Raw genomic sequence first — 12,036 nt, 5'->3', positions numbered from 1 at the left:
AGGAGGAGGAGGAGGAAGAGCAGCAGCACCCGAACCCCGCCCTTTCCTCACCCCCTGGGAGCCGCAGCGCCCCCGGCCCTGTCAGCATCGCCCCCTCCCTACATCCCGCAGCTAGCGGGGAGGGGCAGCTCACCCTGTTTCCCCCTTCCCTTTTCCAAACCCGTCCCAGCGCCCCCCAATCCCCCCCAAACCCCTCCCCAGCGCCCCCCAATCAACGGCACCGGGCCCAACTGGGAAGATTTATTGGGAGCACTGGGAGCGGGCCCCGGGCGGGGGCAGAGCGCCAGCGGGGCTGGGGGGGACACGGGGGTACCCCCCCAAAATCAGCGCAGCGGGGACGGAGCGGGGGGTCCCGGCCGGGCCCGAGCCCACGGCGAGGGGCTGCGGCCGCCGGCGGCTCAGGAGCTCTGCGGGCAGAGAAAAGGGGGTGACACCGGGCCGGGGGGCCCCGGGGGGAGCGCACACGCTCCGCCACGGGCGGGACGCGACCCCCGGCCCCCGGCCCCACCTTCTTGCGCAGGTAGAAGCCGAGCCCCAGCGCCAGGAAGACGAAGCCCAAGACGAAGCCCCCGATGCCCGTCAGCATCTTGCTGCGGGCGGCGTCCGGCGGCATCTCTGCGGGGTCCGCGGGGCTCAGCACCCCCAAAACCTCTCGCCCACACCCCGAGCCCCGAGCAGCGCCCTCCCTCTGGCCCCCGGCCCAGCCGGGACCCCCCGAAACCTCCCCCCGATCCCGGCCTGGGCTTCCCGGGAGCCGCCAAAGCCCCTCCCGGCCCTCTGGGGATCCCACAGCCCCCTCCCAGTGTCCCCCCAGCGCCCCGGGACCCCCAAACTCCCTCCCAGTCAAACCCAGCACCCCCAAACTCCCTCCCAGTCACACCCAGCACCTCCAAACTCCCTCCCAGTCACACCCAGCACCCCCGAACCCCCTCCCAGTCACACCCAGCACCTCCAAATCCTCTTCCAGTCACACCCAGCACCTTCAAACTCCCTCCCAGTCTCTCCCAGCACCCACAAACTCCCTTCCAGTCACACCTAGAAACCCCAAACTCCCTCCCAATCAAACCCAGCACCCCTAAATTCCCTCCCAGTCATTCCCAGCACCCCCAAACTCCCTTCCAGTCACACCTAGCAACCCCAAACTCCCTCCCAATCACCCAGCACCCCCAAATTCCCTCCCAGTCACTCCCAGCACCCCCAAACCCTCTCCCAGTCACTCCCAGCACCCCCAAACCCCCTCCCAGTTACTCCCAGCACCCCCAAACTCCCTCCCAGTCACTCCCAGCACCCCCAAACCCCCTCCCAGTGCCCACCAGCACCCCCCCAACCCCACCCCACCCTCCCCAGCACCCCCCACAGCCCTTCCCAGCCCTTGCCCAGCCCCCAGCCCCTCTCCCAGTGCCAGCCCGGCTCTCTCCAGCTCCCTCCCAGTGGCTCCCAGCACAGCCCAGCGGCTCTGGCAGCGCCCCTAGGGGCTCCCCCGTACCCCAGTGCCGGCTCAGGGGCTGCTCCAGGCTGGCGTGCTCCACCTGGCAGCTGTAGGTGAGCCCGCGCCGGGGCGGCGTTTCCAGCAGCACCAGCAGCTGGTAGGTCCAGTCCCCGTTGGGCACCACCTCGGTGGCCACCACGTGCTCCGAGAGCTCCTGCTGGCCCTGGAACCACCTCACCTGGATGTGGGCAGGGTAGAAATCCATCACGGAGCAGAGCAGGCGGCCGGGGCCGGGCTGGGAGCTCGAGGGGGGCACCAGCGAGATGGACACGCTGGGGGGCACTGGCAGAGACACAGACACAGAGCGGGGACACACTGGGATCAGCTGGGGGGCACTGGCACAGACTGGGGAGGGCTGGGCTGGGCTGGAGAGGGACTGGGAGGGACTGGGAGGGACTGGGATGGACTGGGAGGGACTGGGAGGGACTGGGATTGACTGGAATGCGCTGGGAATGGACTGGGAGGGACTGGGAATAGACTGGGAATGCACTAGGAGGGATTGGGAGGGAGTGGGAGGAACTGGGAGGAACCTGTGATTGGACTGGGGCAGAATGGTAATGGACTGGGAGGGACAGGGATGGATTGGGAGGGACAAGGAATGGGGACTGGGATTGACTGGGAGGGACTGAGAGGGACTGGGTTTGACTGGAATGCACTGGGAATGGACTGGGAGGGACTGGGAAGGATTGGGAATGGACTGGTAGGGATTGGGAGTGACTGGGAATGGACTGGGAATGGACTGGGAGAGAATGCGAGAGACTGGGAATGGACTGGGAAGAACTGGGAGAGACTCAGAATGGATTGGGAGGGCCTGGGAGAGACTGGGAATGGACTGGGAATGGAGTAGGAATGTTCTGGGAGGGACTGGGATGGGTTGGAAATGGACTGGGAGGTACTGGGATGGATTTGGATAGACTGTGAATGGACTGGGAGGGAATACGTGTGACTGGGAGTGAACTGGGAGTGACTGGAATGAGATGGGAATAGACTTCGGGGGACTGGGAACGGACTGGGATGGACTGGGAGGAACTGGGGTGGCTCTGAGAGAGCTGGGAGGGGATCGGGGGGCACTGGGAGAGAGGGCGAAAGTCTGGGAGTGAACTGGGAATGAACTGGGAATTCAGTTGGAGGGGCGGGGAGGAACTGGGAAGGACTGGGAGGGACTGGGAATAGACTGGGAGGGGCTGAGAGTGGGTTGGATGGACTGTGGTGGCACTGGGAGGGATCTCGGTGGCACTGGGATGAACTGGGAATGAAGCGCGCGGCACTGGGAGGCCGAGTCCAGCGCGGGGCACTCGGCGCTGCGGGTCTGCCCGGCAACAGATGAGTCATCAGAGAGACGCGCTCTGATTGGCTGCCATCGTCAGGGTTACGCGTCGTTGAAATGGACGGGCGGGGGGGCACTGGGAGGGACTGGCATGGACTGGGATGGACTGGGATGGACTGGGAGGGGTTGGGAATGGACGGGGAATGGACTTGATGCATGGGAATGGACTTAGAGGGGCTGGTAAGCACTGGGGTCGAACTGGGAGGGATGGGGAATGGACTGGAAATGGACTGAATAGGAGTGGGATTGCGCTGGGATGGCACAGGGTAGGACTGTGAATGAACTGGGATGGACTGGGAAAGGACTAGGAGCATTTAGGAGCTACTTGGATGGACTGGGATGGACTGGGAGGTACTGGGGTAGTACTGAGAGAGGTGGGAGGGGAGGGGGGGTACTGTGAGAAAGGGTGGAGGTCTGAGAGTGAATTGGGAATGAACTGGGAATGGACTGGGGATTGAGTTGGAGGGGCTGGGAGGGACTGGGAGGCACTGACAAAGATGGGAGGGGCATTGGGCACAGGGAGAGAGGGTGGAATTTGGAGAGAGAACCTGGAATGGACTGGGAATAGACTGGGAGGGACTGGGGATGGACTGGGAATGGGAAGGGAGGGACTGGGAGGGAATCGGAGCAATTTGTAATGGACTGGGAATGGATTGGGATGAACTGGGAATGGACAGGGAGGGACAAGTCATGGACTGGAGGTATTGGGATGGACTGAGAGGGACTGGGAGGGAGTGGGATAGACTGGGATGGACTGGGAATGGAGTGGGAATGGGCAGGGAGGGACTGGGAATATACAGGAAATGGACTGGGAATGGACTGGGAGGGACTGGAAAGGGACTGGGATAGACTGGGGGGGATTGGGAATGGACTGGGAGGGATATGGGAGGGTCGGGGAATATACTGGAAGGGACTGGAAGGGACTGGGATGGACTGGGATGGTCACTGGCAGGGCAGGGCCCGGGGGGACACGCTCAGCCCCGCGCTCACCTCGGCGCTCCACGCTGAACGGGGCAACAATCGGGTAGTTGTGCCGGCAGACCCAGTCCACCGCAGTCCGTCTGTTCTCCATCCATTCCTTGTCGCTGTTCAAGCGCTTGGCATTCATCTCCCCAAAGGGGGTGAACCCCACGAAGTGCCCCACGTCGCTGTCGAAGATCACCTCCTGCAGCCGGTTGTAGATCAACCGCTCCACGAACCGCACCTTCTCCGTGCCGTTAGTGAAGTAACACTCGTGCTGTATCGTGTACTGGAACACCCCTGTGAGTGCAGCACACACAGCTCAGGGGGTGCCCCCCCAGCACCCCCCAGCAGCACCCCCACACCTCCGGGGACCACCCCAAATCCCCACTCCGCACCCCCTGCGCCCCACGGCCGCCACGGGACCCTCCTGCCCGCGCTGCCGCTTCCTCTTTGCCGCCCTTCCCCCGTTTCCCTTCCTCATCCTCTCCCCTCCCGCCTCCGCCCGCTCCCCGAAGCGCTGCGGGGCTCCCGTTTCCCCATTTTCCCGCAAATCCCCCAATCCCCAGCCCCCTCGGCATCACATTTGGGGTCCCCCCTCCCCATTTCCCCCCTTCCCCACCCATCCCTCCCCTCCCTGCCCTCCCTCAGCCCCTCCCGCTCTCCCTTTGGGGGGTCCCCTCCTCCTCCCCCTCCATGCCGGGCTCCCCCCTTCGCCCCCTTCTCCCCCTTCTCCCGCCCTGTCCCGCCGCCTCCCGCCCTGTCCCGCTCACCCGAGAGCTCCGCGCCCGCAGCCGGGGGCGCTCCCAGCACCGCCAGTGCCACCAGCAGGGCCCCGGCTGCCGCCCCGAGCCCCATGGCCGGCGACCACCGCCCCAAACCGACCGCGCTCGACTGCGACAACCAGCCCGCAGCGCCGCGGGTTCATTGGGGACGCGCTCCCTGATTGGTCGGGCGTGGTTTTTGGCCGCCGTTTGATTGGTTGTGGTTTTTTTGGGGCGCTCTGTCATTGGCCGAGTTGGTTTTTGCGCTCTCTAATTGGCCGGTTCCGTTGGGGACCCGATTTCGAGACCCTCTACCCAGCAACGGATGAGTCACAAACTGCCTTCTTTCTGATTGGTCAGAATTTCTTAGGGAGCTCACTTTTTGAAACCTCTACCCGGCAACCCATGACGAAATAAAATCTCTGCTTTTTCATTGGTTGAGCGCTTTTTGGGGTGCTTCTCCCCCGTTCACAGTCCCCCCAGTTGGGACCCGCGTTCCCGGCAGCAGCACCGACCCTTCCCGGTGTGCCCGGAGCGCCATGGACGGAGCGCGGAGCCTCCCCCGGCTGCTGCCGCTGCTGGCCCTGACCCTGCCCCCAGTTTGGGGGGTCCAAGGTGGGGTTTTGGGGGTGGCGAGGGGGGTCCCGGATTTGGGGTTGGAAGGAATTTTGGGAATTACGGGGTTAAAGGGATCCATCCCAATTTTAAGAAATTTTTTGGGGATTTTTTCGGATTTTTTGGGGATTTTTTCCCAGGTATTTTCACCCTTTTTTTCGCCCTTTTGGGGGGTTGGGTGTGGTCGAAATCTCCTTTTTCCACGATTTTGGGGGTCTGGATGTTCCTAAACCCCCTTGTTCCCGGGATTTTGGGGGGTTGGGCGTGGCCAGACCCCCCTGGACACAAAATTTGATGATCTGGGAGGGTCTAAACCCCCCTGTACCCCAAATTTGAGGAACTAAACTTTCCCAAATCCTTTTTTCCCTTGATTCTGGGGGTCTGGAAGTGCCTAAACCCCCTCGTCCCCGGGATTTTGGGGGGCTGGGAGTGCCCAAACCCCCCTGGACCAAAAATCTGGGGGGGCTAGGAGTGCCCAAACCCCCCTGGACCCAAAATTTGGGCGTCTGGAAGTGCCTAAATCCCTTTTTTCCACCGATTTTGGGGGTCTTGATGATCCTAAACCCCCTTGTCCCCGGGATATTGGGGGGCTGGGAATGTCCCAAACCCCCCTGGACCCAAAATCTGGGGGGGCTGGGAGGGCCCAAACCCCTCTGGACCCAAAATTTTGGGGAACTGGGAGTGCCTAAATCCCTTTTTTTCCAGGATTTTGGGGGTCTGGAAGTGCCTAAACCCTCTTGTCCCCGGGATTTTGGGGGGTTGGGAGTGCCCAAACTCCCCCGTACCCAAAATTTGGAGAACTCCACGTTCCCGAGTGTCGCACGTCCCGGCGGGATGGTGACAGTGGGGGGAGGGGAGGGGGGGACAGTCCCCCTTTTCCGGGGCTCCGCAGGATCCCAGCTCCCCGCGGAGGCGCAGGGGGAACAAAAGGACACAGCAGCAGCAGCAGGCCGGGCCCGGGGGGCGCTGGGCTCCTGGATTTGGGGTGAAACTCCCCGAATCTGGGGGTGCCCGGCGCTGAGCTGGGGGCAAAGAGCGGCTGAGAAAGGGGGGCGGGTCTGGAGGGAGGATGCGATGTCAGAACCGGGGGTGGAACACAAGGGCGAGGGAAAGGAGGGAGGAAAAGCGCTCGGGACAGGAGGGGTTAACAGCGGGATGTGCGGGAGGAAGGGTTTGGAAGCGGGCGGGGAAGGAGCGGAGAGAGGGAGCGACAGCTGGCACAGCTGGATAACAAAGGCAGGTCTGGGTCACCCTAAAATCAGGGGGAGAAAAAAACCCCAAAAGGAGAAATCAAACAATCAGCTGCAAAATAAAAACACCGTGCGGCATTGAGGATAGAGAGAGCTCTGCGTGGATGTGAATAAAATGTTGTTAGAAATAAAAATTGTGAGTTATTTTGAATTATTTAAGGATTCTGAACAAGGGCTGAGCTGCCCCTCCCCGCTCACTGCGGGATGTGGGGAGGGGGCGATGCTGACGGGGCCGGGGGGGCTGCGGCTGCGAGGGGGTGGGGAAAGGGCGGGGTTCGGGTGCTGCTGCTGCTCTTCCTCCTCCTCTTCCTCCTCCTCCTCCTCCTCCTCCTCCTCCTCGTCCTCCTCGTCCTCCTCGTCCTCCTCATCCGGCTCCCCCCGGGCCCAGCCCCCACCCTGTGTCCCCCTCCCCTTTCCCAAACCCGTCCCAGCGCCCCCCAATCCCCCCCAAACCCCTCCCCAGCGCCCCCCAATCAACGGCACCGGGCCCAACTGGGAAGCTTTATTGGGAGCACTGGGAGCGGGCCCCGGGCGGGGGCAGAGCGCCAGCGGGGCTGGGGGGGACACGGGGGGACCCCCCCCAAAATCAGCGCAGCGGGGACGGAGCGGGGGGTCCCGGCCGGGCCCGAGCCCACGGCGAGGGGCTGCGGCCGCCGGCGGCTCAGGAGCTCTGCGGGCAGAGAAAAGGGGGTGACACCGGGCCGGGGGGCCCCGGGGGGAGCGCACACGCTCCGCCACGGGCGGGACGCGACCCCCGGCCCCCGGCCCCACCTTCTTGCGCAGGTAGAAGCCGAGCCCCAGCGCCAGGAAGACGAAGCCCAAGACGAAGCCCCCGATGCCCGTCAGCATCTTGCTGCGGGCGGCGTCCGGCGGCATCTCTGCGGGGTCCGCGGGGCTCAGCACCCCCAAAACCTCTCGCCCACACCCCGAGCCCCGAGCAGCGCCCTCCCTCTGGCCCCCGGCCCAGCCGGGACCCCCCGAAACCTCCCCCCGATCCCGGCCTGGGCTCCCCGGGAGCCGCCAATGCCCCTCCCGGCCCTCTGGGGATCCCACAGCCCCCTCCCAGTGTCCCCCCAGCGCCCCGGGACCCCCAAACCCCCTCCCAGTCATAGTGAGCATCCCCAAACCCCCTCCCAGTCACACCCAGCACCCCCAAACTCCCTCCCAGTCACACCCAGCACCCCCAAACCCCCTCCCAGTTCCCACCAGCACCCCCAAACCCCCTCCCAGTGCCCACCAAGACCCCCAAACCTCCTGCCAGAGCCCACCCAGCACCACCAAACCCACTCTCATTCACTCCCAGCACCCCCAAACTCCCTCCCAGTCACTCCCAGCACCCCCAAATTCCCTCCCAGTAACACCCAGCACCTCCAAACTCCCTCCCAGTCACTCCCAGCACCCGCAAACCCCCTCCCAGTCACACCCAGAACCCCCAAACCCCCTCCCAGTCACTCCCAGCACCCCCAAACCCCCTCCCAGTGCCCACCAGCACCCCCCCAACCCCACCCCACCCTCCCCAGCACCCCCCACAGCCCTTCCCAGCCCTTGCCCAGCCCCCAGCCCCTCTCCCAGTGCCAGCCCGGCTCTCTCCAGCTCCCTCCCAGTGGCTCCCAGCACAGCCCAGCGGCTCTGGCAGCGCCCCCAGGGGCTCCCCCGTACCCCAGTGCCGGCTCAGGGGCTGCTCCAGGCTGGCGTGCTCCACCTGGCAGCTGTAGGTGAGCCCGCGCCGGGGCGGCGTTTCCAGCAGCACCAGCAGCTGGTAGGTCCAGTCCCCGTTGGGCACCACCTCGGTGGCCACCACGTGCTCCGAGAGCTCCTGCTGGCCCTGGAACCACCTCACCTGGATGTGGGCAGGGTAGAAATCCATCACGGAGCAGAGCAGGCGGCCGGGGCCGGGCTGGGAGCTCGAGGGGGGCACCAGCGAGATGGACACGCTGGGGGGCACTGGCAGAGACACAGACACAGAGCGGGGACACACTGGGATCAGCTGGGGGGCACTGGCACAGACTGGGGAGGGCTGGGCTGGGCTGGCGAGGGACTGGGAGGGAGTGGGGGGACTGGGAATCGATTGGGAATAGACTGGGAATGTACTGGGAGGGACTGGGAATGGACTGGGAGGGACTGGGATGGACTGGGAGGGACTGGGAGGGATTGGGATGGACTGGGGAGGGACTAGGAATGGACTGGCAAGGGACTGGGAAGTGACTGAGAGTGACTGGGAGGGACTGGGAATGGACTGGGAATGGACTGGGACAGACTGGGAATGGACTGGGAGAGACTGGGAGGGACTGGGAATGGCTGGGAAGAACTGGGAGAGACTGGGAATGGATTGCGAGGTACTGGGAGAGACTGGGAATTGACTGGGACAGACTGGGAGGGACTGGGAGGGACTGAGGGGGATTGGGAGGGACAAGGATTGGACTCAGAAGGGCTGAGGATCGCACTGGGTGGGACTGGAATGAGCTTGGAATGGACTGGGAGTTACTGGGATGGGCTGGGAGCCACAGGGAATGCACTGTGAAGGACTGGGAATGTACTTGGAGGGAGTGGGAATGGACTGGGAGAGATTGGGATGGACTGGGATGGACTGGGGTGCACTGGGGTGGTCTGCGAATGGACTTGGAGAGACTGGGTGTAACTGGAAATGTACTGGGAGGGACTGGCATGGATTGGGAGGGACTGGGAATGGACTGGGAGGGACTGGGATGGATTTGGATAGACTGGCATGGATTGAGAGGGACTGGGAATGGACTGGAAGGGATTTGGATAGACTGTGAATGGACTGGGAGGGACTGGGAATGACTGGGTGGAAGTGGAATGGCCTGGGATTAAACTGGAGGGAATGAGAGGCCCTGGGGATGGACTGGGAGGGACTGGGAATGGAATGGGAATGGACCAGCACGGAGTGGGGTAGTACTGAGAGAGGTGGGAGGGGATGGGGGGCACTGGGAGAGTGGGTGGAGGTCTGGGAGTGAACTGGGAATGAACTGGGAATGGACTTGGAGGAGCTGGGTGGAACTGGGAATGGACTGGGAGGGACTGGGAATGGACTGGGAGGGGCTGAGAGTGGGTTGGAGGGACTGTGGTGGCACTGGGAGGGATCGTGGTGGCACTGGGAGGAACTGGGAATGAAGCGCGCGGCACTGGGAGGCCGAGTCCAGCGCGGGGCACTCGGCGCTGCGGGTCTGCCCGGCAACAGATGAGTCATCAGAGAGACGTGCTCTGATTGGCTGCCATCGTCAGGTTTAGGCGTCGTTGGAATGGACGGGCGGGGGGGCACTGGGAGGGACTAGGGTGGACTGGGAGGGGCTGGGAATGGACTGGGAGGGACTGGCATGGACTTGATGGACTGGGAATGTACTTGGAGGGGCTGAGAGGCACTGGGATCGAACTGGGAGAGATTGGGAATAGACTGGGAATGGGCTGAATAGGCGTGGGATGGCGCTGGGATGGCACAGGGCGGGATTGGCAATAAACTGGGATGGACTGGGAAAGGACTAGGAGCGATGGGGAGCAACTGGGATGGACTGGGAATAGACTGGGAGGAACTGCGGTCGCGCTGAGAGAGGTGGGAGGGGATGGGGGGCACTGGGAGGGAGGATGGAGGTCTGAGAGTGAACTGGGAATGAACTGGGAATGGACTGGGAATTAAGTTGGAGGGGCTGGTTGGGACCGGGAGGGACTGGGATGGACTGGGAGGAACTGGGATGGACTGAGATGGACTTGATGGACTGGGAACACACTTGGAGAGACTGGGAGCCACAGAGAATGAACTAGGAAGGATGGGGAATGGACTGGGAATGGGTTGAATAGGAGTGGGATGGCACTGGGATGGCACAAGGCGGGAGTGGGAATGAACTGGGATGGACTGGGAAAGGACTAGGAGTGATTGGGAGCGACTGGGAATAGACTGGGAGGAACTGGGCTCGCGCTCAGGGAGGTGGGAGGGGATGGGAGGTACTGGGAGAGAGGGTGGAGGTCTGAGAGTGAACTGGGAATGAACTGGGAATTGAGTTGGAGGGGCTGGGAGGGACTGGGAGGCACTGGGATAGACTGGAGTGGCACTGAGAAAAATGGGAGGGGCACTGGGCACAGGGAGAGAGGGTGGAAGTTGGAGAGTGAACCTGGAATGGACTGGGAATAGACTGGGAGGGACTGGGAATGGGTTGGGATGGACTGGGAGGGACTGGGAGCGAGTGGGATTTACTGGGAATGGATTGGGAGTTACTGGGGTGGACTGGGATGGACTGGATGGACTCAGAAGCGCTGAGATGGATTGGGAATACACCTGGAGGAGCTGGGAGGCACTGGGAATGAACTGGGATGGACAGGGAATGGACTGGGAATGGACAGGAAATGGATGGGAACAAACGGGGAACGGACTATGAGGGATTGGGAATGAACTGGGATGGATTGGGAATGGACTGGGAGGGTCTGGGAATATACTGGAAGGGACTGGGATGGACTGGGATGGTCACTGGCAGGGCAGGGCCCGGGCGGACACGCTCTGCCCCGCGCTCACCTCGGCGCTCCACGCTGAACGGGGCAACAATCTGGTAGTTGAACCGGCAGACCGTGTCCACCGCAGTCCGTACGTCCTCCATCAATTCCTTGTTGCTGTTCGTGCTCTTGGCACACCTCTCCCCATAGGGGGTGAACCCCACGAAGTGCCCCACGTCGCTGTCGAACATCAGGAACTGCTGCCGGTTGTAGACGTGCCTTTGCACGAACCGCACCTTCTCCGTGCCGTTCGTGAAGTGACACTCGGCTTTAAACATCAGCTGGAACACCCCTGTGAGTGCAGCACACACAGCTCAGGGGGTGCCCCCCCAGCACCCCCGAGCAGCACCCCCACAGCTCCGGGGACCACCCCAAATCCCCACTCCGCACCCCCTGCGCCCCACGGCCGCCACGGGACCCTCCTGCCCGCGCTGCCGCTTCCTCTTTGCCGCCCTTCCCCCGTTTCCCTTCCTCATCCTCTCCCCTCCCGCCTCCGCCCGCTCCCCGAAGCGCTGCGGGGCTCCCGTTTCCCCATTTTCCCGCAAATCCCCCAATCCCCAGCCCCTTCGGCATCACATTTGGGGTCCCCCCTCCCCATTTCCCCCCTTCCCCACCCTCTCCCACCCCTCCCTCCCTTCCCCCACCCCTCAGCCCCTCCCGCTCTCCCTTTGGGGGGTCCCCTCCTCCTCCCCCTCCATGCCGGGCTCCCCCCTTCGCCCCCTTCTCCCCCTTCTCCCGCCCTGTCCCGCCGCCTCCCGCCCTGTCCCGCTCACCCGAGAGCTCCGCGCCCGCAGCCGGGGGCGCTCCCAGCACCGCCAGTGCCACCAGCAGGGCCCCGGCTGCCGCCCCGAGCCCCATGGCCGGCGACCACCGCCCCAAACCCACCGCGCTCGACTGCGACAACCAGCCCGGAGCGCCGCGGGGTCATTGGGGACGCGCTCCCTGATTGGTCGGGCGTGGTTTTTGGCCGCGGTTTGATTGGTTGGGGTTTTTTTGGGGCGCTCTGTCATTGGCCGAGCTGTTTTTTGCGCTCTCTAATTGGCCGGTTCCGTTGGGGACCCGATTTGGAGACCCTCTACCCAGCAACTGATGAGTCACAAACTGCCTTCCTTCTGATTGGTCAGAATTTCT

At 63.6% G+C, this 12,036-nt stretch overlaps 1 protein-coding gene across 1 annotated transcript; it reads right to left on the bottom strand.

Annotated features, from left to right (window-relative positions):
* Positions 1–252: 252 nt before the first annotated feature.
* Positions 253–11,810, bottom strand: LOC311166093 (uncharacterized protein). The gene is made up of 11 exons (XM_084227570.1): positions 11,679–11,810; positions 10,928–11,197; positions 8,065–8,349; positions 7,103–7,283; positions 6,604–6,652; positions 5,941–6,177; positions 4,550–4,670; positions 3,807–4,076; positions 1,487–1,771; positions 509–615; positions 253–407 (listed from the first exon to the last, which is right to left on the bottom strand). The coding sequence occupies exons 1-11, from the start codon at positions 11,761–11,763 to the stop codon at positions 399–401; spliced, it is 1,899 nt and encodes a 632-aa protein (XP_084083696.1). The 5' UTR covers positions 11,764–11,810; the 3' UTR covers positions 253–398.
* Positions 11,811–12,036: the final 226 nt, after the last annotated feature.

The sequence above is a fragment of the Fringilla coelebs genome, assembly GCF_963513975.1.
Source record: "Fringilla coelebs genome assembly, contig: SCAFFOLD_188, whole genome shotgun sequence".
NCBI lineage: Eukaryota > Metazoa > Chordata > Aves > Passeriformes > Fringillidae > Fringilla > Fringilla coelebs.
Note: the sequence above shows the minus strand (reverse complement) of the source record. Positions and strands in the feature narration are given on the sequence as shown.

What these genes read in the sequence shown, in the direction of transcription:
- LOC311166093 (XM_084227570.1), bottom strand. Translation starts at nt 11,763, where the DNA reads ATGGGGCTCGGGGCGGCAGCCGGGGCCCTGCTGGTGGCACTGGCGGTG. An exon ending in TGCGGGCGCGGAGCTCTCGG is followed by an intron (nt 4,077 to 4,549) that starts GTGAGCGGGACA and finishes CTGCACTCACAG; the next exon opens with GGGTGTTCCAGTACACGATA. An exon ending in GTTCAGCGTGGAGCGCCGAG is followed by an intron (nt 1,772 to 3,806) that starts GTGAGCGCGGGG and finishes TGTCTCTGCCAG; the next exon opens with TGCCCCCCAGCGTGTCCATC.